Source organism: Lichenostomus cassidix, chromosome 4 (assembly GCF_008360975.1).
Source record: "Lichenostomus cassidix isolate B80296 chromosome 4, HeHo_3.0, whole genome shotgun sequence".
Taxonomy (NCBI): domain Eukaryota; kingdom Metazoa; phylum Chordata; class Aves; order Passeriformes; family Meliphagidae; genus Lichenostomus; species Lichenostomus cassidix.
Genome location: NC_139484.1, coordinates 57,277,898 through 57,295,794, shown reverse-complemented (window position 1 = coordinate 57,295,794; position 17,897 = coordinate 57,277,898). Strand labels below are relative to the sequence as shown.

The 17,897-nt window shown below is 55.4% G+C and overlaps 3 protein-coding genes across 3 annotated transcripts; 2 read left to right on the top strand and 1 right to left on the bottom strand.

Moving 5' to 3' along the window:
• Positions 1-304: 304 nt before the first annotated feature.
• On the top strand, positions 305-5,816 carry LOC146438554 (homeobox protein not2-like). Its single transcript, XM_085059900.1, has 3 exons — positions 305-572; positions 3,299-3,507; positions 4,288-5,816. Exons 1-3 carry the CDS (start codon positions 305-307, stop codon positions 4,444-4,446), a joined length of 636 nt encoding a protein of 211 aa, XP_084916026.1. The 3' UTR covers positions 4,447-5,816.
• A 1,832-nt stretch (positions 5,817-7,648) lies between these two features.
• SMYD5 (SMYD family member 5) lies at positions 7,649-14,402 on the top strand. Its single transcript, XM_085059320.1, has 13 exons — positions 7,649-7,793; positions 7,960-8,068; positions 8,601-8,740; positions 8,931-9,052; positions 9,650-9,719; positions 9,875-9,979; positions 10,401-10,463; positions 10,635-10,705; positions 11,361-11,467; positions 11,700-11,756; positions 12,028-12,122; positions 12,358-12,428; positions 12,983-14,402. Exons 1-13 carry the CDS (start codon positions 7,728-7,730, stop codon positions 13,119-13,121), a joined length of 1,215 nt encoding a protein of 404 aa, XP_084915446.1. The 5' UTR covers positions 7,649-7,727; the 3' UTR covers positions 13,122-14,402.
• A 302-nt stretch (positions 14,403-14,704) lies between these two features.
• PRADC1 (protease associated domain containing 1) lies at positions 14,705-17,895 on the bottom strand. The gene is made up of 5 exons (XM_085059321.1): positions 17,753-17,895; positions 16,701-16,801; positions 16,278-16,387; positions 15,469-15,636; positions 14,705-15,220 (listed from the first exon to the last, which is right to left on the bottom strand). The coding sequence occupies exons 1-5, from the start codon at positions 17,802-17,804 to the stop codon at positions 15,100-15,102; spliced, it is 552 nt and encodes a 183-aa protein (XP_084915447.1). The 5' UTR covers positions 17,805-17,895; the 3' UTR covers positions 14,705-15,099.
• Between the last annotated feature and the right edge of the window lie 2 nt (positions 17,896-17,897).

Genomic DNA, 17,897 nt, shown 5'->3' with positions numbered 1-17,897 from the left:
AAGCAGGGGTGCCTGCAGGGTGTCAGTAGGGGTGCAGGGGTGGCGGTAGGGAAGCAGGGGTGCCTGCGGGGTGTCAGTAGAGGTGCAGGGGTGGCGGTAGGGAAGCAGGGGTGCCTGAGGGGTGTCAGTAGGGGTGCAGGGCTGTCGGTAGGGAAGCAGGGGTGCCTGCGGGGTGCCCTGGCAGCCAGCGGGGTGTGTGCAGCCCCCGCCGCCCCCCCGCCGCCGCTTTGCATAGAGCGGCTATCCCCGGCCCCCCGCCCTCCATATAAGCGGCCGGGGCGGCGGAGGCCTCACCGGCCCGGCCATGCTGCAGAGCTCGGCTCGCCCCCGGCCCGGGCCGCCGCCCCCCAAGACCTCGTTCCACATCGAAGCGCTGCTCGCCCGGGAGCCTCCGCGCCGCGGCCCCGCCGCCTCCGTGAGCCCCGGGCCGCCGGCCCCGCGCTGGCCCGCGGCGGGACTCGCAGCGGCACCGGCAGCGGCACCAGCACCGGGACTGGGACCGCTGCCCGGCGCCTGGGGCTGGGGCTGGGGCTGGGCCGGTGCAGGTGAGCGAGGCGAGGCCGGGGCGGGGGGTGCGCGGAGCGGGGATGGTGCGCGGAGCGGGGATGCTGAGCGGAGCGGGGATATTGCGCACCGAGCGGGGATGCCGCGCACGGGGAAGGGATGCGGGACCTTCCCGCCGGGCGCTCGGCCGGCACCGCCCGCGCCGGGAAATAACGGGCTCTGGGTCACCCCAAATCACTTCATTCCCCTCGCTGCCGTTGTAGTTTCGTTCCGTGCAGCCTCTGGAGCAGCCCCAGGGTGAAGCGTTGGGCTGCGGTTGTGGGATATGGAAGGAGAAAGAAAACTTTCCTTGTAGTTTTTTCCCCTTCTGCAAGCGATCGATATAGCGAGACCAAAAATGAACGTTTTGTCTGCGCTTGTATTTTTGTTTATTTGGGTTTTTTAATGTTGAGAGGCAATTTCTAACACGCCTCATATCTCTGAACACTTTGATAAAGAGCCTGTGGTTGATTCCTAAAGATGCTACAGGATTTTACTGATCCATCGTTCAGTCCGCAGCCCAGAAACTGGTGCAGAATATCCAAACTCATTGCTTACATTTGAGATGGAAACAAAACCTGGAATAGTTTTAATAGTAAAGTGACAGAGGTAAACTGAGTATTCCACCGCCTGGGCTAGTGGAAGGTGTCGGAGGTTGGAACTGGATGATCCTTAAGGTCCCTTCCGACCCAGAGCAGTCTGGGATTCTATGAGATTTTATGGGTGACTTTACACACACTGGCATTTATTTCTCCTTTCGTATATCAGGAAGGCAGTTCACTGCCAGAGTTTTAATCAAAAACCTGCTGTAATTTCCCAGTGCCTCACTCCCAAAATTAATTTCTGCACTTCTGCTGCTGTGTGGGTTCCTCTTCTCCCAAATTTGTCCTCACCGCTTTCTAATTTTCCTTCCTCTGTAATTTTTCACTCACAGAAGTGAAACTGCCAAGTGTTTTGCGGCACCTGGCCCTCAAAACGTCATATATTTAGTGCAGACGCATCTAAGGAAAAATGTTTTTGTTGATCTGTGGGTAAAATTTACACCGTGGTGATGGATGGTACTGCCTGATCCATCAGGCTCTATTTTCACCTTAACTTTACAAGGACAATGACCAATTGATTTTAACAAAATATCCCTATTCAGAGTATTTTTCTTGAAATAAAGTATCCCTTTTTAACATTCAGAGCATGATCTTGCTGTTGTCCAGGAAAAACCTGCAACCAGGCCCATAGTCTATGTGCATAAGGAACTCGGGATTTGATCCTGATGCTACAATATTCAGATACCAAAACTATTTGTTGATCTTTTATTAAGTACTTAGCACAACTATTTTATATATTATTTCTTTCACGAGACAGCATCTGCTCAGTTGTGTTAATCTTTGTATTACATCAAACATACAGGTATGAAAACACGGTTAAAAGATTTGCAGAGCTATTTCCACTCAGCATTTCATGTTGGAAATCACACTTGCTATTATCCCAGTGTTAAAATAGAAACAAAGAGTGATGGGTGAAACGATTTTAATGATGAAAATAGTTTTAAGTGCAATTACAGCTGTTAAGCTGTCAGGTCTCCATCCCACAAATCCTTAAACAGAGGCAGAACTCACACCCAATTAATGAAAATAAGTAGGTCAAGGTGCAGGTTTGTGCCTGGAGAACGTGACAAGATCAATCATTAAAGGAGAGATAAGTAGCATGTGTGAATGGGGATCATTATGTGGATTATTTCCATAAAAGTCAGAGAAACCTGGCTTGCCACAATATTTTGGAGCAGCAAAGAGGGGGAGCATTAATGGGCTGATCCTGCCAGGGCATTCGGTGCTTTCCACGTGGCAAATCCCACTGGCTGTTATTAGTGGACTGTTTCAGAGTGAATCTGGTGCTTGGTGTTGGCAGGGCAAAGCTGCAGTGCCATCATCAGTGCTGGCCTTCCCTGGCTCCTAAACCCTTCACGCTGTTCTGTGAGCCCTGGAGGAGCTCTCCACTGCAACCACCTGGGCATGCAGGGCAGGAATCACAGAATGGTTGGGCTTGGAAGGGATTTTCAAGGACAAACCCCTCTGCAGTGAGCAGGGACAGCAACTGGATCAGGGAGGATGAGGGATTTTGGAGACGCCACTGCTCTTAGGCAGGTGCCAGCTAGTGCTGTGGCAGTGCTGCGGTTTTATTGTATGTTAATTTATGCTAATTGCGGTTATCCTCCAGCCACAGCTGGAGAGGAGACAGAGGCTAGATACTCTTGTTAGTCCTGCTAATTCCCTGGCATGCTGGGAACTTTATTGGGAACAGAGGTGCAGGATGTGGTCCTGCATGAGAGCTGCATGCTGGACACTGACCCCGTGTGCCAAGAGAAGGGTAAAATCAGGGGCCAGTTGGGGTAAACTCCCCCAGACTTTGAATGTTTGTGATTCAGGTATTCTTGAAATGGAGAGGGGGGGATTTTGGTGTTCTGCAGCTCTTGAAGGAATTTATTATCCTGTTACAGGCAGAGGTCAAATCCTGCCCACCTTACTGAGTGCTGATTTCTTTGGGTCTGGCTGCATGTCCAGGACTATCCTGAGTGAACCCTGAGGGTAAAACCATAGAACTGCTTCTCAAAAAATCATCTGCTCCAGCTTTTCTTGGGACAGAGAGCCTAGATGAGATTATCTGGCTCGAGACAGGGCAGGGACATCCCTGCTGGGTTTGGTGCCAGTTTCTCCCAGCTCCTTTAGTGCAGACCCCTTCAATTTTTGCTGCTTTCTCACAGGTCTGGACTTGTCTCACTGTGTTGGGACCAACTCGCTGGGCCCTGCTGGGCCTTGGAGGTCAGGGGGGCCCTGCAAGATGAAAAGGGTTCGCACAGTCTTCAAACCAGAGCAGCTGGAGCGGCTGGAGCAGGAGTTCCTCAAGCAGCAGTACATGGTGGGCACAGAGAGAGTGGACCTGGCTGCAACTCTGCATCTCACAGAGACTCAGGTAAGGGATGTGGGAGCTGGGCTGGTGAGCTGACCCTGGGGCTGCTCTCTGCTGATGTTCCTGGTGCTCTGTAGTGATGTTCCTGCTGGGAAGCACGGTGGGAGGAGGACACAGTAAAAAGTGACCTGTGGGACTCTCTGCTGCAAGATGACATGGAAGAGATGTGCCTTGGGTTTGGAGGGTTTCTAGATAAGATTTCTTAATCCATGAAAAAGAAGCATTCAGGAGCACAACCCTGCTGTGCTTTAGGGTTCAAGCTGGGTTGGATGGATGTGTCTGCATTGTTACGGTCCTCTGGAGACTCTGCTTCAAGTGTCCTGTTATGACACTGGATATAATTATTTTCCTGCTCTCCCAACAAGCTCCTGCTCCTCCCACAGTAAACTACATGTTTAGTGTGGAAAGAAGGAGCCAGGTGATCTTCCCCAGTCGGATCTAAATTCAGCTGGGGAAAAGGGAGAGCAAAGCAAGGTCAGTTCTGGGGGAACAAAGGCTAATTACTGGGGGGTGTCATCATGCCCTCTGGCAGCTGCAGTCCTGGGGATGAGTTCAGGGGCTCCTTAGGGAGCTGCTTCCTTCACTTTCCTAGCCAGAACCTTCTCAGCTGCAGCTGCATGCCCCTCTCCCTTGATCCTTTCCCATCACTGCTTTGCCCTCCATAGTGTCACCTCCCCTTCTCATTCACTATTCCCTGAGGGAATAATGCATGTCCCCTTTTTGGGGATATCTGCCCCAGAAGCATGTGGCATTGGATTAAACTATTGTGACTTTCCCCTCCAGGTGAAAGTCTGGTTCCAGAACCGGAGGATCAAGTGGAGGAAGCAGAGCATGGAGCAGAAGGCGGCAAAGCTGTCGCAGTTTGGGGTGATCCAGCCTGCCAGTGCCGACTCCACGGACAGCAAGGACCACGAGGAGGACACTGTGGATGTGGAGCTCTGAACAGCCAAGGAGATTGGGCTGATTTTTCATGCTTGGGGACCTGTCTGTGCTGCTTTAGTCCAAGCAAGACTTTGTGCTCTGGATCTGAGAGCTGGAGCTACAGGACTAAACTGCAGCCAGCTGGAAGGAACCCCCTGAATTTCTTTGGCTGCTGTTTGGTAGCTGTGTGCTGTAGTTCCTGGGGCTTTGTCACCAGGCTGGCTGTACTTAATGGCAGGTGATCTCCTGTTTGCTCTTGAAGCACCAGGACACACAAAGTTTCCAGCAGAGATGCTGGGGTGACAATCAGGGTGTCTCTGATGCTGGGGTGACAATCAGAGAGTGACTCTCATGCTGGGGTGACAATCTGCTGGTTTCTCTGTTGTTGGGGTGACAATCTGAGGGTTACTCTGGTGCTGGGGGTGACAACCTGTCAATGTCTCTGATGCTGGGCAGACAATGGGATGTTGTCTCTGATGGCTCTGAGCATGAGGGCATTTAAAACCAGGATCATTAATGTTAAGTGTTGCTGTGTGATCCAAGGAGGAGGGAGGAAAATCTCTCTGGCTGCTTTTTCTTCTTAATTTGATTCCCATGTTTGATGCTCAGCTCAATCACAACCAAAAACGCTTTGCTCCCACCCGCACACTCATCACTCCTGCAATGCGATGAGCAGGGTCTGATCCTGCCCTGGAGCAGAAGTGCCTCCTCTTGTCAGTGCCTTGGTGTATCTGTGCCTTTTTTTGGCTTCCCAAACCTGGATTCAGACCCCGGTGGCCCCTCTGTCCCTGGGCACTCACCCAAGGTGTGTGTGTGCTGCTGCTGCCAGGAACAGACCCCGGGGCAAGCCGAGGGATGGAGGCTGCTGGAAAAACCAGCTCCCAACACCTCTGCTGCTTCAGACGACCCCCTGCCCCTCGGCCAGATGTGCCATTCTGGCCCAGACGGCAGCTGCTCTGTTCTCTCCTCATTATCCGTGCAGGTGCCCTGGGACACAGCACCTGGAGCGCTCAGAGCACATCTGTAACGGCCCGATGCAGTTAACAGCTGGATTTCTGGGGGTGGGAGGGCTTTGGGGGGGCAGCACTAAGGACTCAGGCTGTCACCTTTCCTTCCTACGGCTGCCTGGGGTCGCAGCCACCACAGCCTGTCAGCTCAGGATAATTTATTCTGTCTCTTTCTGACCTAGAACACTGTATATCACTTTACTCATATATTGTTATTTATAGAAATATCTTTTTTTTTTTTTCTCCTCGATGAGTGTCACTTATTTATTTGCTTTGTCTCTTGATAAAATTTTAGCTAATTTTTAAGAGATGGAATGTGTGGAAAAAAAAACAGAAGGAAAAATTTCCAAGTACTCGCTTTTAATTTTCAATTGAAATTAAGAACAAAAAATAAACTAAATGTATTTTCATCTTTCTCAAAAGAGTTTGAGGTTTTTTATCTTAATAAACTGTTTTGAACAAAATACATACTAAAGATCTTTTTTTCAATTGATTGATGATCCCATATCAAAGTCAATGAAGGGAGTTACTCTCTCTGGGCTGGTTCCTGCAGAGATAAAACTGCATTTTCAGTAAGAGAGGTCATGTCTGGTGAGTGTGAGGTGCTCATGCTCCTGGAGGTCAAGGACCTGTGTGTGCAGGTGGATGTGCAGGTGATGCCAAACCTCTGCAGCTCCTGCTCTGCCAGCCTGAGGGGCTGGAGGTGTCCAGGGAAGGGAACAGAGCTGGGAAGGTCTGGAGAACTCCTGAGGGAGCTGGGAAAGGAGCTGAGCCTGGAGCAAAGGAGGCTCAGGGGGACGTTGTGGCTCTGCACAACTGCTGCCAGGAGGGGACAGCCGGGGGGTCAGGCTGTGCTCCAGGGAACAGGGACAGGAGGAGAGGAATCACAGAATGCTTGAGGCTAGAAAATCGCTCCAAGGTCATCGAGTCCAAGCTGTGACTGATCCCCACCTTGTCCCCAGCCCAGAGCACTGAGTGCCACATCCAGTCCTTCCCTGGACACCTGCAGGGATGGGGACTGCAAACCACCCTGGACAGCTCCTTCCAAGGCCTGAACACCCTTTCCATGAGGAAATCACTGAGGAAACGGCCTCAGGTTGTGACAGAGGAAGTTTATATTGGATATTGGGGAAAATTCGTTCACAGAAAGGGCTATCCATCCCTGGCACAGCTGCCCAGGGCAGGGGTGGAGTCTCCATCCCTGGAGGGATTTAAAAACAGTGTGGATGTGGCATCTGGGGACATGGGGCCGTGGTGGCTTTGGCACTGCTGGGGGAACATTGGACTCGTTAGTCTCAGAGGGCTTTTCCCACATAAATATTCCATGATTCTCTCAGGGTGTAAAGGCAACAGGAATCACGGCAGCATTGCCCCACCTTGTCCTTGCAGCTCCTGGGCACAGCGTGATGGAGCACAGCCTACGCTGGTTCTAGCAGGGCTGAATCCCACGGCACAGCCACGGAAAGTGGCCCTGTTTGTGCCTCGTCACCCGGCCGGGTGGCCGGAGCAGTATCCAGCCCTGCTGTGGGTCAGTGTTCAGCCCTGTGGCCGTGTTCCGACTGCTGCCCAGAGCACGGAGGTGGCAGATCCAGCCGTGTCACCCGGTGTCGCGTCCCGCCACGAGCCGACAGTGACACCTAGTGACACCAATTCACTCCCCAAAGCCCCGAATGCGGAATGGTCCCGAAATCCCAGCCCTGCTCCCGCCGCCTGGTCAGCGAGCAGTGGGGCTGAGCCTCAGCGCTGTGCATTAGTAAATACAACCAAACACGCATTTCCCTGCGTTTTAGGCTTTGCAGAGCCCCAGGCAGGAGGTAGCGAGGGCAGCGTGGCCGCAGCAGCGTGTTTTGCAGGGTTTTTTGGGAACAGCCGGGCCAGTTTTGGGTGCGCAGGGCAGCGGGCGATGCCTCCTCTCCCCACGAGGGGAGATCTGGAGTGAGAGGGCAACTCGTGACTCTGCCTGACAGGGCTGTGACGGCTATTCCTGTACCATTAAATCATAATAATTAATAGGGGAGAGACAGCAAACTCTTGTACGATTTGGGGTGTCAGGGTGAGCGCCCCGGCCCCGTTCCGGGGTGTTTTTGCGGTGTTGTTGGACGCTGGCAGGGCGCTGAGGGAAGGGGGGCCAAGATGGCCGCCGGCCCGCGCGGCCCGGGGCTGAGGGGGGCGATGGCGAGCGCGGGGCCCTGAGGGGCGCAGGGGGCGGGGGAGGAGGAGGAGGAAAAGGAGGAGGAGGAGGAAGAGGAAGAGGCGCTGCCCGGCGGGTCAGGGCGGGGAAGTCGCCGCCCGAAGATGGCGGCCGCGGCGGGGGGACACGCCGGGGCTGCGGCGGAGGCGCGGTTCATCAGCAGCGCCAAGGTGAGCAGGTCGCGGTGTCCCCTCGGCGAGGGTTCCTCCCTTCCCGCCCAGCCTGGGGGGCAGAGGCAGGAGAAGCCCTCAGGATCCCCTCGGGATTTGGGTTCCTTCAGCCCCGGGTATGACTCGGCTTCGGGCGCGTCGCTGACCCGCGCTTGTCCCTCGGCAGGGGAAGGGCTTGTTCGCCACCAAAAACATCCGCAAAGGGGAAACAGTCTTCGTGGAGAGGCCCGTGGTGTCGTCCCAGTTCCTCTGGAATGCCCTGTACAACTACCGAGGTGAGCGCTGGCGCTGGTGGCACGTCCCCGTCCCTGTCCCTGTCCCTGTCCCTGTCCCTGTCCCGGTGAGGTGACCGCAGGACCCCAGAGGAGCTGCCCGGTGCCAAGGGAAGGGCTTGGGTTTGTCTTAGCGCTGCTGTGGAGGTGGCCTCGCTGCCTTTTCTGCCTCTGCACTAAACTGTTGACAAGTTGAGGTGTCACCTGAGGGATGGTGACTTCCGTCGGCTCTGGAGGAACACTCCAGGTGCCACCGTAGTACCATGGAATGGGATGGGTTGGAAGGGACCTTAAAGATAATATTTCATCTGTAATAAATGAAGTCATGGAGTTGGCTTTCATAAACGGTTATATTGGAAAACCTTGCCCTAGAGACCAGATTGCTCCAAGCCCCATGCCCTTGTTCCTCTTGGATGTTAGCACCAGTTGTGTTGTCTTGCCCTGGGTTCTGACCATTTCCTTTCCAAAGGTTTTCCTGTGGCATCCATCCATTCATACCCCCATCCATCCATCCACCCTTGCTGTCTCCCCACAGCCTGTGATCACTGCCTGCGGGCTCTGGAGACGGCAGAGGAGAACGCCCAGCGCTTGCTGGGGAAGAGCTCCCTGGTGCTGCCTCACCCGGAGCAGTGCAGCATCCGCAAAGACTTGCACCAGCAGTGTCCCCGGTGCCAGGTACGGGACTGCCAGGAGGGACCGTGGTCTGCTTGGGATCGCTGAGTCCTTTACATCCAGCCAGGTCTGCCTGCCTTTCCATGCTATGGGCTAAAGAGCCAGCTGGTCAGGGAGGGGGCACAGCTCAGCTGGATCTAGGAGGGCCTTTCCCGCTGCCATAGCCAATGTCAGCGCTGTCCCCTCGCTCTAGGTGACATACTGCAGTGCAGAATGCAGGCAGGCAGCTCTGGAGCAGTACCACCAGGTCCTCTGCCTCGGCCCATCCCGGGATGACCCCACACACCCCCTCAACAAGCTGCAGGAGGCATGGAGGTAGGGTCTGACCTGCCTGCTGCTCTATGGGTGAGGGAGGTGGCTCGGCTGGCTCCTTTGCATCCCTGCACGAGGTGGCCAGAGGGTGGGGATGGCCATAGGATACTGCCAGGCTCTTCCTCCTGGATGGGTGATGTGGTGTTGGCAGCCCAAGGGTTTGGGCACGCTTACTTTTCTCCCAGTAAAGACATACAAAGCACTTAACTGCACATCCCTCACTCCTGCAGTTTTGTGGTGCTCCTGTAGATCTCCAGCTTCTGGGAGATCTTTGTAGCATCCCATGGGTCCATAAATTTCTGTCGCTGCTTTCAAAAAAATTGGTCCCAGAGGGGATAAGCGACATCCGTGACCCAAATCTTCTCCCAAACCCCGGCTGAGTTACCAGGATGGAAGGGGATTGTTTGTATGGCTGGGGCAGGAAGGTGGGTGCATGTTTCTCCACTGGATCCCCACACAGTGATGCTGAACTGACCACTTTGGTGTGATGGATCAGTGCAAGCCTGACCACACATATGGCAGCTGCTTCTGCTTCCCTCCAGCTTTTCATTTCCATACCAGCCCTGATCTGCTCATCTCTTCTCTATTCTTCTTCCACAGAAACATGCATTATCCCCCAGAGACTTCCAGCATCATGCTGATGGCCAGGATGGTTGCCACCATCAAACAGGTACGGTGGGTAGTTTTGTTATCCCGTCGGGGATGTTATTCCCAAGGCTCTGTTTCTTTTGGCTTTCTCAGCGTTTATCCTGACAATCTTCCCACTCTCTGGGCTGGGGAGGAAAGTGGTGTTGGTGCAATGCCTCTGTTTGATTCCTTTGTCAGGCTAAAGACAAGGAGTGGTGGATCAAGGCCTTCTCCCAGTTCTGCAGCAAGACAGCAAATGAAGAAGAGGAGATTGTGCACAAGCTGCTGGGGGACAAATTTAAGGTAAGACCCAGCAGGTCTTGAATCCTCAAGCCTTCCTTTTCTTGCCTGTGTCTGTGAGCCCACGGGTCTAGAGGCCTCATTGCAGCAGGGATGGGAAATGCTGGGAATTCCAGGCTTAAAGGGAGGGCCCTGACAAGAAGTGGGTTGCTTAGAGGGTTTTGGCTTTGTGGTGCTTCCATGGGATGTGCTGCTCCTTCCTGTGAGGGAGACGTTTCTGCAGTAGGCTGGGACAGTGTGATATTTAGCTGCTGAGTAGGTGGCTTTTGCTGCTAAAATGGGTGGATTTCAGCACGGTGAGGGCAGCAACCTGCAGCCATGCAGGGCAGGCCAAGGAGCCTGAGTCCTTCCTGAGCCTCTGGCCTGTGCTGGGGCTGAAACCCAGAGCACCTCCCACCCTGATCATGCTGCCTTGTCCTGCCAGGGCCAGCTGGAGCTGCTGCGCTTGCTCTTCACTGAAGCTCTTTATGATGAATATCTCAGCAGGGTGAGTGGATCTGCCTCCCAAATAGCCTGGGGGCATGGGCCAGGGCTTCCCCTGAGACTCTGCATGTTCCCTACTTCCCTCAAAGCTCCCTGTGGCATTTGAGGCATTGCAGAACAGGTTGCTCCTGCAGGCTGGCCTGGACTCAGTTCCTTTCTGCTCTCCCTTCTGCAGTGGTTCACTCCAGAAGGCTTTCGATCCCTCTTTGCCCTTGTTGGGACCAATGGCCAAGGCATAGGAACCAGGTAATGGGGCTTTGTGGGTGCTCCTTGCAGGGCAGTGGGGATGTGGAATGTAAATGGTTTAAGAGAGGGGAAGGGAGAGAGACTTAAAAGCTTCATCCTGGCTGTGTCCAACCCTTTCACATCCCTCTGCCAGACCTTGGCTGCCCAGAGCCACCTTGGATCCCCTCTGTGAGGTCCCACTGTGTGCTGACAGCACTGTGGGACTGGGATGGGTCCTGCTGCTTTGGACAGCACTGTGGGACTGTGACAGTGTCCCCTGCTTCCCAACAGCACTGTGAGACTATAACAGTGTCCTAGTGCTTCCAAACAGCCCTGTGTGACTGTAACAGTGTCCCCTGGTCCCTGACAGCACTGTGGGACTGTAGCAGTGTCCCCTGCTCCCTGACAGCACTGTGGGACTGTAGCAGTGTCCCGTTTCCCAGCAGCTCAGACACAGTGACAGTGTCCTGCTGCTTCCCAACAGCACTATGGGACTGTGACAGTGTCCCCTGCTTCCCAACAGCACTGTGAGACTATAATAGTGTCCTAGTGCTTCCAAACAGCCCTGTGTGACTGTAGCAGTGTCCCCTGCTCCCTCACAGCCCTGTGTGACTGTAGCAGTGTCCCCTGCTCCCTGACAGCACTGTGGGACTGACAGTGTCCCGTTTCCCAACAGCTCCCTGAGCCAGTGGGTGCACGCGTGTGATGCGCTGGATCTGCCCATGCTGCAGCGGGAGGAGCTGGACGCCTTCATTGACCAGCTCTACAAGGACATCGAGAAGGGTGAGGCTCTGTGGGAGTGCAGGGACAGGACAGGGAGCCTCGGGATATGAATCTTTGTCCTCCATCCCCTCCCAGTGGGAGGGAAAGGCTCTTGGGAAATCACCCTCCGGCAGCTGGCCCCAAAGCAGTGCTGGCTGTGGGTGTGCTGTGTTAATGGACATCACTTTGTGCTCGTGTGTGGAAGAGCTGGAATGGGCCATGCAAAGCTCTAACCCCTCTCTGTCTGCTGCAGAGTCTGGAGAGTTCCTCAACTGTGAGGGATCAGGGCTCTACGTGCTCCAGAGCTGCTGTAAGTAACACAAAGACTGGGAGGAAAACTAGGAGTGAGGAGGGAAATGTCCTGTGCTAGACTGGCTCACCTCTCCCTAACAACCTCTGAAGAAAGGGCTTTGTGCTTGCCATCTGTGGGATGAGAGGGATGGGGTGGGATGTGATGGGTGCTGCTCTCTCAGTGTCCCCTGGCACCTCGCCCAGCTGTGGAATGGCTTGGATGCACTCTGATGTGATGTGGGTTCCAGGAGCCACTTAGGCACTTAGCAAAGAGATTGTATTGCCCGTAGGTAACCACAGCTGCATCCCCAATGCCGAGACATCCTTCCCAGAAAACAACTTCCTCCTGCATCTCACTGCTCTGGAGGACATCGAAGCAGGAGAGGTGAGACAGCAGGGCCTGGGTGGACCTGAGGTGGCATCACAGATGGCATCATCCCTGTGTTCCCTACATCCCCCAATACCCCCTGTGTCCAGTGTCATCCTGGCATAGGAATTCAATGCCCATTCCATGCAGACCCCATGTTTCTGCCTGACTCTGAGAGGGACTGAGACAAATCCTGCTGCTTTGGGATCATGGGGAACGATTCTGAGCCCAACCCATTTCTGTTTGCTCACAGGAAATCTGCATCAGTTACTTAGACTGCTGTCAGAGGGAGCGGAGCAGACACAGCCGCAACAAGATACTCAGGTAGGGGCTGCCTGGAGGTACCAGGGGGGACTCCACACCCCTTTACACCCCAAACAGTCCATCAGGGCAGCATCCCCACCCTGGGGCTGTGTGTGCCTTGAGGTGTGGCTGTGCATGTGCTGCTGGGACCTTCAGGGGGCTCATGGCAGGGTGTGTGTGCAGCACGTGGTGCTTGTGGGCCTTCGAGATCTTTCAATGTGCTGTAGCCTCAGGGACCAAGGATTTGGGTTCCCCCTCTCTCTGCAGGCTTCACTGCTCTGCAGCTCACTCCTGCAGACCCTTCCTCTTCCTTCTGTGGACCTCAAGCTTAGAGGTTCCTGCTGGTGGTCACTGTCCCCATATCCCATCACCCCTGTGGGGCTGAGAAATCCCTCCCTCTGCCTGGAGTACCTTTACCTCACCTTTTGGAGGATGGAGCCCCCAAAGTCCTCTGGCTTGGACACATTTAGCCCCTCCCTGACTGTTCTCTTCCCGACCCCCTGCCCAGCAGCAGTGTGGGATTATCCCTGTCTCAGCACCATCCCTCTGTCTCCTCCTGCCTGCCCACCTTCCAGGGAGAACTACTTGTTTACCTGCTCGTGTCCCAAGTGCCTCGCGCAAGCCGACGATGCTGATGTGACATCGGATGAAGAGGAGGAGGGTGAAGGAGAGACGGACGATGCCGAATTGGAGGATGAGATGACTGATGTGTGATCCTGGCCCCGGGCAAGAGGAGAGGGAAGGGACAGGACGGGAAGGGAAGGGCCTGGGGGTTCCTTCGAGAGGCAGCAGCTTTAATATTAGGAACAGGGTTGTGTTGTGGGGTCGGGTGGGCGCTGCGTGCTGGAGGTGCTGGAGTGGAGCCAGAGGCAGGCCCTGCTCCTGCCTGTCCGTGTTGTCCCTGTGTGTATGTGTGTGTGTGTCAGGCTGTCCCCATCCTCCCTGTGAGGACAGGCTGGGAGCCGCTGGCCCTCCACCACATCCCAGTTCCCAGCGGGGCTGGCTGGTGCTCCCAGGGGAGGTGGGAGGAGAGTGGGATCCAGCCAGCCCCTGGGACACCATGCTGGTCACCTGTGGCCACCTGTGAGGCTGCTCCACCGTGTCTGTGCCAGCTGTGGATGCAGAGGAGCTTCTCCTTCCCACCCTGCAGGGACGAGGGGAATGTGTGTGTGTGTGTGTGTCCGTGTGTCTGTGCACCAGGGGTACTATTTAATGTCTATGTTAGCACTATCTACACACTATGGAGCTGGGGACCATATATATCCTCCATTCCATGCCTTGGCCAGCAGTGAGGGGGAGGAGGATCTTGCAGGGGACACCTCGGAGGGTGGCTCAGAGCTGGAGTCGAGCAGGGAGAGCGGAGCTGACCCTGCAGGCGCCTCCTCCCCAACTTGGCCCATCCTTCCCACAATGCAGAGCCCCAGGCTGCAACCGCAGGAGCATTTGGGGATGGAGAATGGCCAGGAGCTGACAAGGGCTGTGGTGTCATCCAAAACCCAAAAGACATTTTGGGTTTTGCAGAGAGGAAGTTGTCCCTCCCTCCATCCGGCTGTGGGACGAGGATGTGCCCATGCAGGAGCAGCTGTGCCCAGGGATGCCCTGTATGCTGGGTGCTTCCCTGCACCCAGAGGTCCCACATGGAGATGTGCCAGCACCGAGTGGCCCCACTGGATATCCCTTTGTCATCCATCCCACGCTGCCACCCACAAGGCCACAGCACACTCTGGTATCTGCAGACCACGTGGCTGGAGGGACAACATGGCTCCAAGCGACAGACAGGCAGCAGGTCAGGGATGCAGCCGGGGTTATTTCCTTCCTCCATGGATTTTGGGGAGCTGTTTTCCTGTCGCCATGTCTGTGGCAGCTGGATTGTGGGACCGAGGGTGGCACACCTGTGACGCTGCCATCACCGCCAGCCCTGCCTCCCACTGCTTGTCCCCAGCCGTCCTGGGGCCATGTCCCCTTCAGTGTTCGTAATAAACCGAGACTGGTGACCACTGGGACCCTGTGCTTTGTGAACTGGAGGGTGTTGAGTGCAGAGAGGGCTGTGACCCAGGGGCTGGTCCTGTAGGGACACGGGTCTGGGGATGAGGGGACACCTGTGGCAGTGTGGGCCCTGGCTTTGTGACCAACCCACCCTTGGGGACAGGTGCTGGGGGTTGTGTTGTCCTATGAGGCTCTGACTGAGCCTTCCCCCAGCTGCAGGAGACACTTGGGAAGTTTAACTAGGAAAAAAATTGGGGGATGACATTTACCCCTTCATCCACTGACTGCTGGAAATAAAAGAGAAACTTCCCTTTCTCTAAAACTTACTCAGACTTCATTAGCTCAGACAAAAATATACAGACATCGGGTGAGCCCTGCTAGTAGACCAAGCCTGTATCGCTCTCCCTCCCATCCCTGCCAGTCCTGCATCCCTCCAAATCAGCAGCACAAGGTCAAATGTTTCCTGGGAAGTGCTCTGGGCCCTCACCTCCCTCCCACACAGTCACAGCTCGGTGCCAGGCTCAAGGTTCCCCCCTGGCACTGGTGTTTGCTCTCAGCCACACACCGGTGCCAGCAGAAAGATCTCCGTGTCACCGAATCCAGCGGGATCTCTGGAGCATGTTGGGATCCTTTCCTCAAAGCTGGTCCTTAGGATGAGATCCTGGGATCCACCAGGAAGTCCTTGATATGCCACAGCCTCTTGCTGCTACCAGAAGGTCCAGGGGGGCTGCATCATCTCGTAGGTGGGAATGCTGGTGACGTTGACAGGAATGGAGATGACAGCCCAGGGGAGCCCATGCTGCTCCAGGGAGCGCCTGATCATGTACCTGGAGGGATAAAGGGGTGACAGGTGTTCCCAAACTGTGGGAGCTGGGAGAGTGCAGCCAGACCCGAGCACAACCCACAGCCCAGCTCAAACTGCCAATTAACCATCACTGAATCCATGCAAAATGTGACTCCCAAAGGCCGGCAGGGCCACGCTGACCATGGGACCTCCCTGTTGTGAGGGGACAAGGCTGTGCCTTGGCCATTCCCGTGAGCTGTCCCACCCCAGGAAGGCAGCCCAGGCTCATACCCGTCCCTGCCCAGCAGGAAGAGCGCGGGGATGTCAGCTGTGCGCCGGGAGCTGTCCTGGATCATCTCGATGTAGAAGCTGTCATTGTCATAGGCATTGTCAGCGATGATCACTGCCCGCCCACCGTGCTCCTGGATCACTCGGGTCTTGGATAGGAACGAGCAGCCCCTGTGGCACAGAGGGATGACACAGTGACCAACCTGTGGTGGCCACAGGTAGCTCCAAAGCCTGGATGTGCCAGAGCTTGCCTGGAGAAACCCAAACTAGGGATTGTATCCCTGATTCCACACCTCCTCCAAAGCCTGCACCTCTGAGTCTGTATTTTAGGCACCAGCCACCCACACTCCTAAGAAAATATAAAATAAAATCACTGAATGGATTGGGTTGGAAGAGACCTTAAAGCTCATCCGGTCCCACCCCCTGCCATGGGCAAGGACACGTTCCACCATCCCAGGTTGCTCCAAGCCCCATGCAACCTGGTCTTGGACACCTCCAGGGACATGAGGCATCCAGAACTTTTTTGGGCAACCTGTGCCAGGGCCTCACCACTCTCATAAGGAAGAGTTCTTTCCCACTGTCTAATCTAAACCTACTCTCTTTCAATCTGAACCCAGACAGGGTTTTTTCCACCTTACCACAGACTAAAATAGACAAAATTAAATGCTCCTGGCTAGGAACTCCCTCACATATTCCTCATTTACCCAGCTGGGGAAAGTCACAGCAAGAATCTGGAGGTGATGGGAGATGTGGCCATCGTTTCCCTCCTGTCCATCTTCCCCCCCTAGCAGCTCCCGTGACGCCAGACCTACCCCCTCTCCACCAAGGCGATCTGGTCCTGGATGAAGACCCCATTGTTCAGCTCTCCACAGGCTTCTGGAGGATCCGCCGGGACCAGGTGGATCTGGTCGTACCTTGTGTTCTCCGAGGAGACAGGCAGGGGTGAGCCAGGGGGTATTGGAGCTGCTTCCCCTTCCCAGCCCCACTCCAGCTGTCCCACACCCTGCTCATCCATGTGTGGGCTATTTTAGGGAGATTTTGGGCTCTCAGGTGCAAGGATGCTCAGAGCCAACCCTGGGACCAATCCCCACCTCAGGAAGCCTGCTGAGGCCAAGGATGCTCATGGAAGAGCAATGAGCTCCATTTTTATCAAAACTCCAAATCACTGAGCCGCAGCAAGGAGCAGTACTGGGATGGAGGGACGTGAAGTGCCAAATTCAGTTTTTAATACTTACAAACACACCACCGAAATCCTTGGCTGGGGTGGCAGTGAAGATGTAGCGAATGTCTCCGGGGCTCAGCACTTGGAAGTACAAATATTCATGGATGCGTAAACCTGGGGGTGAAAGGACAGGGCTGAGAGACAAGGGAAACTAAAGGCAAAATCCCTGAAAAAAGGGGAAAATTCTCAGTTATCACTCCTGACCCACAGGGGAGAGGATGCACCCACTGGCAATGCCAACTCCTGGCTGGGCTCAAGGGTCAGGACCCAAAATGCCCCAAGGGTTTTGAGGATTTCCAAGGGGAGACACAGCAGTTCCCCGGGGCTGAGAGGGAATGGGGGCAGGAAAGGCAGCGGCATGGGGAAAATGCTGCCGGACCATGGAGGAGATAGGGGTGATAGGCACCCAGATTGAGCGGAACAGGGGGGAAATGCACCTGGATCACAGTGCACTGAAGGAAAATGCACTTGGATTAGGATGCAGCAGGAAATGCAATGGAGCTGGGGTGCAGTGATGGGAAATGCACCTGGATCGCAGGGCCCAGAGGAGAAATACAATGGGCTCAGAGTGCACCAAGTGGGAATGCTGCTGGACTGGGGGGCTGGATGGGGAAACGCAACCAGGTCGAGGGGCACCGAGGGAATTGCACCAGGATTGGGCTGCAGGAGGGGAAATGCAGCCAGGTGGGGATGCAGGGAAAGAAACGCATCCGGATTGGGGCGCAGGAGGGGAAATACACCCGGATCGGGATGTAGGAGGAGAAACGCAATGAGGTGGGGGCGTACCGCGGGGAAATGGCCCCGGAGCCCTGTGCGGGGACAGGAGGGGAATCGCAATGGGGAAGGGAGGGGAAATACAGGGGGATAGGTACAGAGAAATGGAATCGCAATGGGGCCGGGAGGGGAAATACAGGGGGACAGGGACACACGAATGGCATCGCAATGGGGCCGGGGCGCCCGGACGGGAAATACAGCGGGCTCACGGTGCGCCGAGCGGGGAGGCCCGAGCTGCTCGGGGTGTGTGCGGGTCCCGGTGCCGCTGTCCCCCCTGCGCCCCTCACTCACCGCGGGCCGGCCAGCAGCAGCCGCAGAGCCAGAGCCAGAGCCAGAGCAGCATGGCTGCGCCCCGCCCCGCCTACCGACCCGCCCCTCGCTCCCGATTGGCGGAGACATCCAACGCTCTCCTTTCTATTGGTGTGCGCCGCCGTCA

Bases quoted from the DNA above. Each gene is read 5' to 3' on its own strand.
- PRADC1 (XM_085059321.1), bottom strand. From the start codon at position 17,804: ATGCTGCTCTGGCTCTGGCTCTGGCTCTGCGGCTGCTGCTGGCCGGCC. The intron at 16,802-17,752 runs GTGAGTGAGGGG...TTTCACCCCCAG, and splicing joins CTGCTGCTGGCCGGCCCGCG to GTTTACGCATCCATGAATAT. The intron at 15,637-16,277 runs GTAGGTCTGGCG...TCTGTGCCACAG, and splicing joins ATCGCCTTGGTGGAGAGGGG to GGGCTGCTCGTTCCTATCCA.
- LOC146438554 (XM_085059900.1), top strand. From the start codon at position 305: ATGCTGCAGAGCTCGGCTCGCCCCCGGCCCGGGCCGCCGCCCCCCAAG. The intron at 573-3,298 runs GTGCGCGGAGCG...GCTTTCTCACAG, and splicing joins AGGCGAGGCCGGGGCGGGGG to GTCTGGACTTGTCTCACTGT. The intron at 3,508-4,287 runs GTAAGGGATGTG...TTTCCCCTCCAG, and splicing joins TGCATCTCACAGAGACTCAG to GTGAAAGTCTGGTTCCAGAA.
- SMYD5 (XM_085059320.1), top strand. From the start codon at position 7,728: ATGGCGGCCGCGGCGGGGGGACACGCCGGGGCTGCGGCGGAGGCGCGG. The intron at 9,980-10,400 runs GTAAGACCCAGC...TTGTCCTGCCAG, and splicing joins TGCTGGGGGACAAATTTAAG to GGCCAGCTGGAGCTGCTGCG. The intron at 12,429-12,982 runs GTAGGGGCTGCC...CCCACCTTCCAG, and splicing joins AGCCGCAACAAGATACTCAG to GGAGAACTACTTGTTTACCT.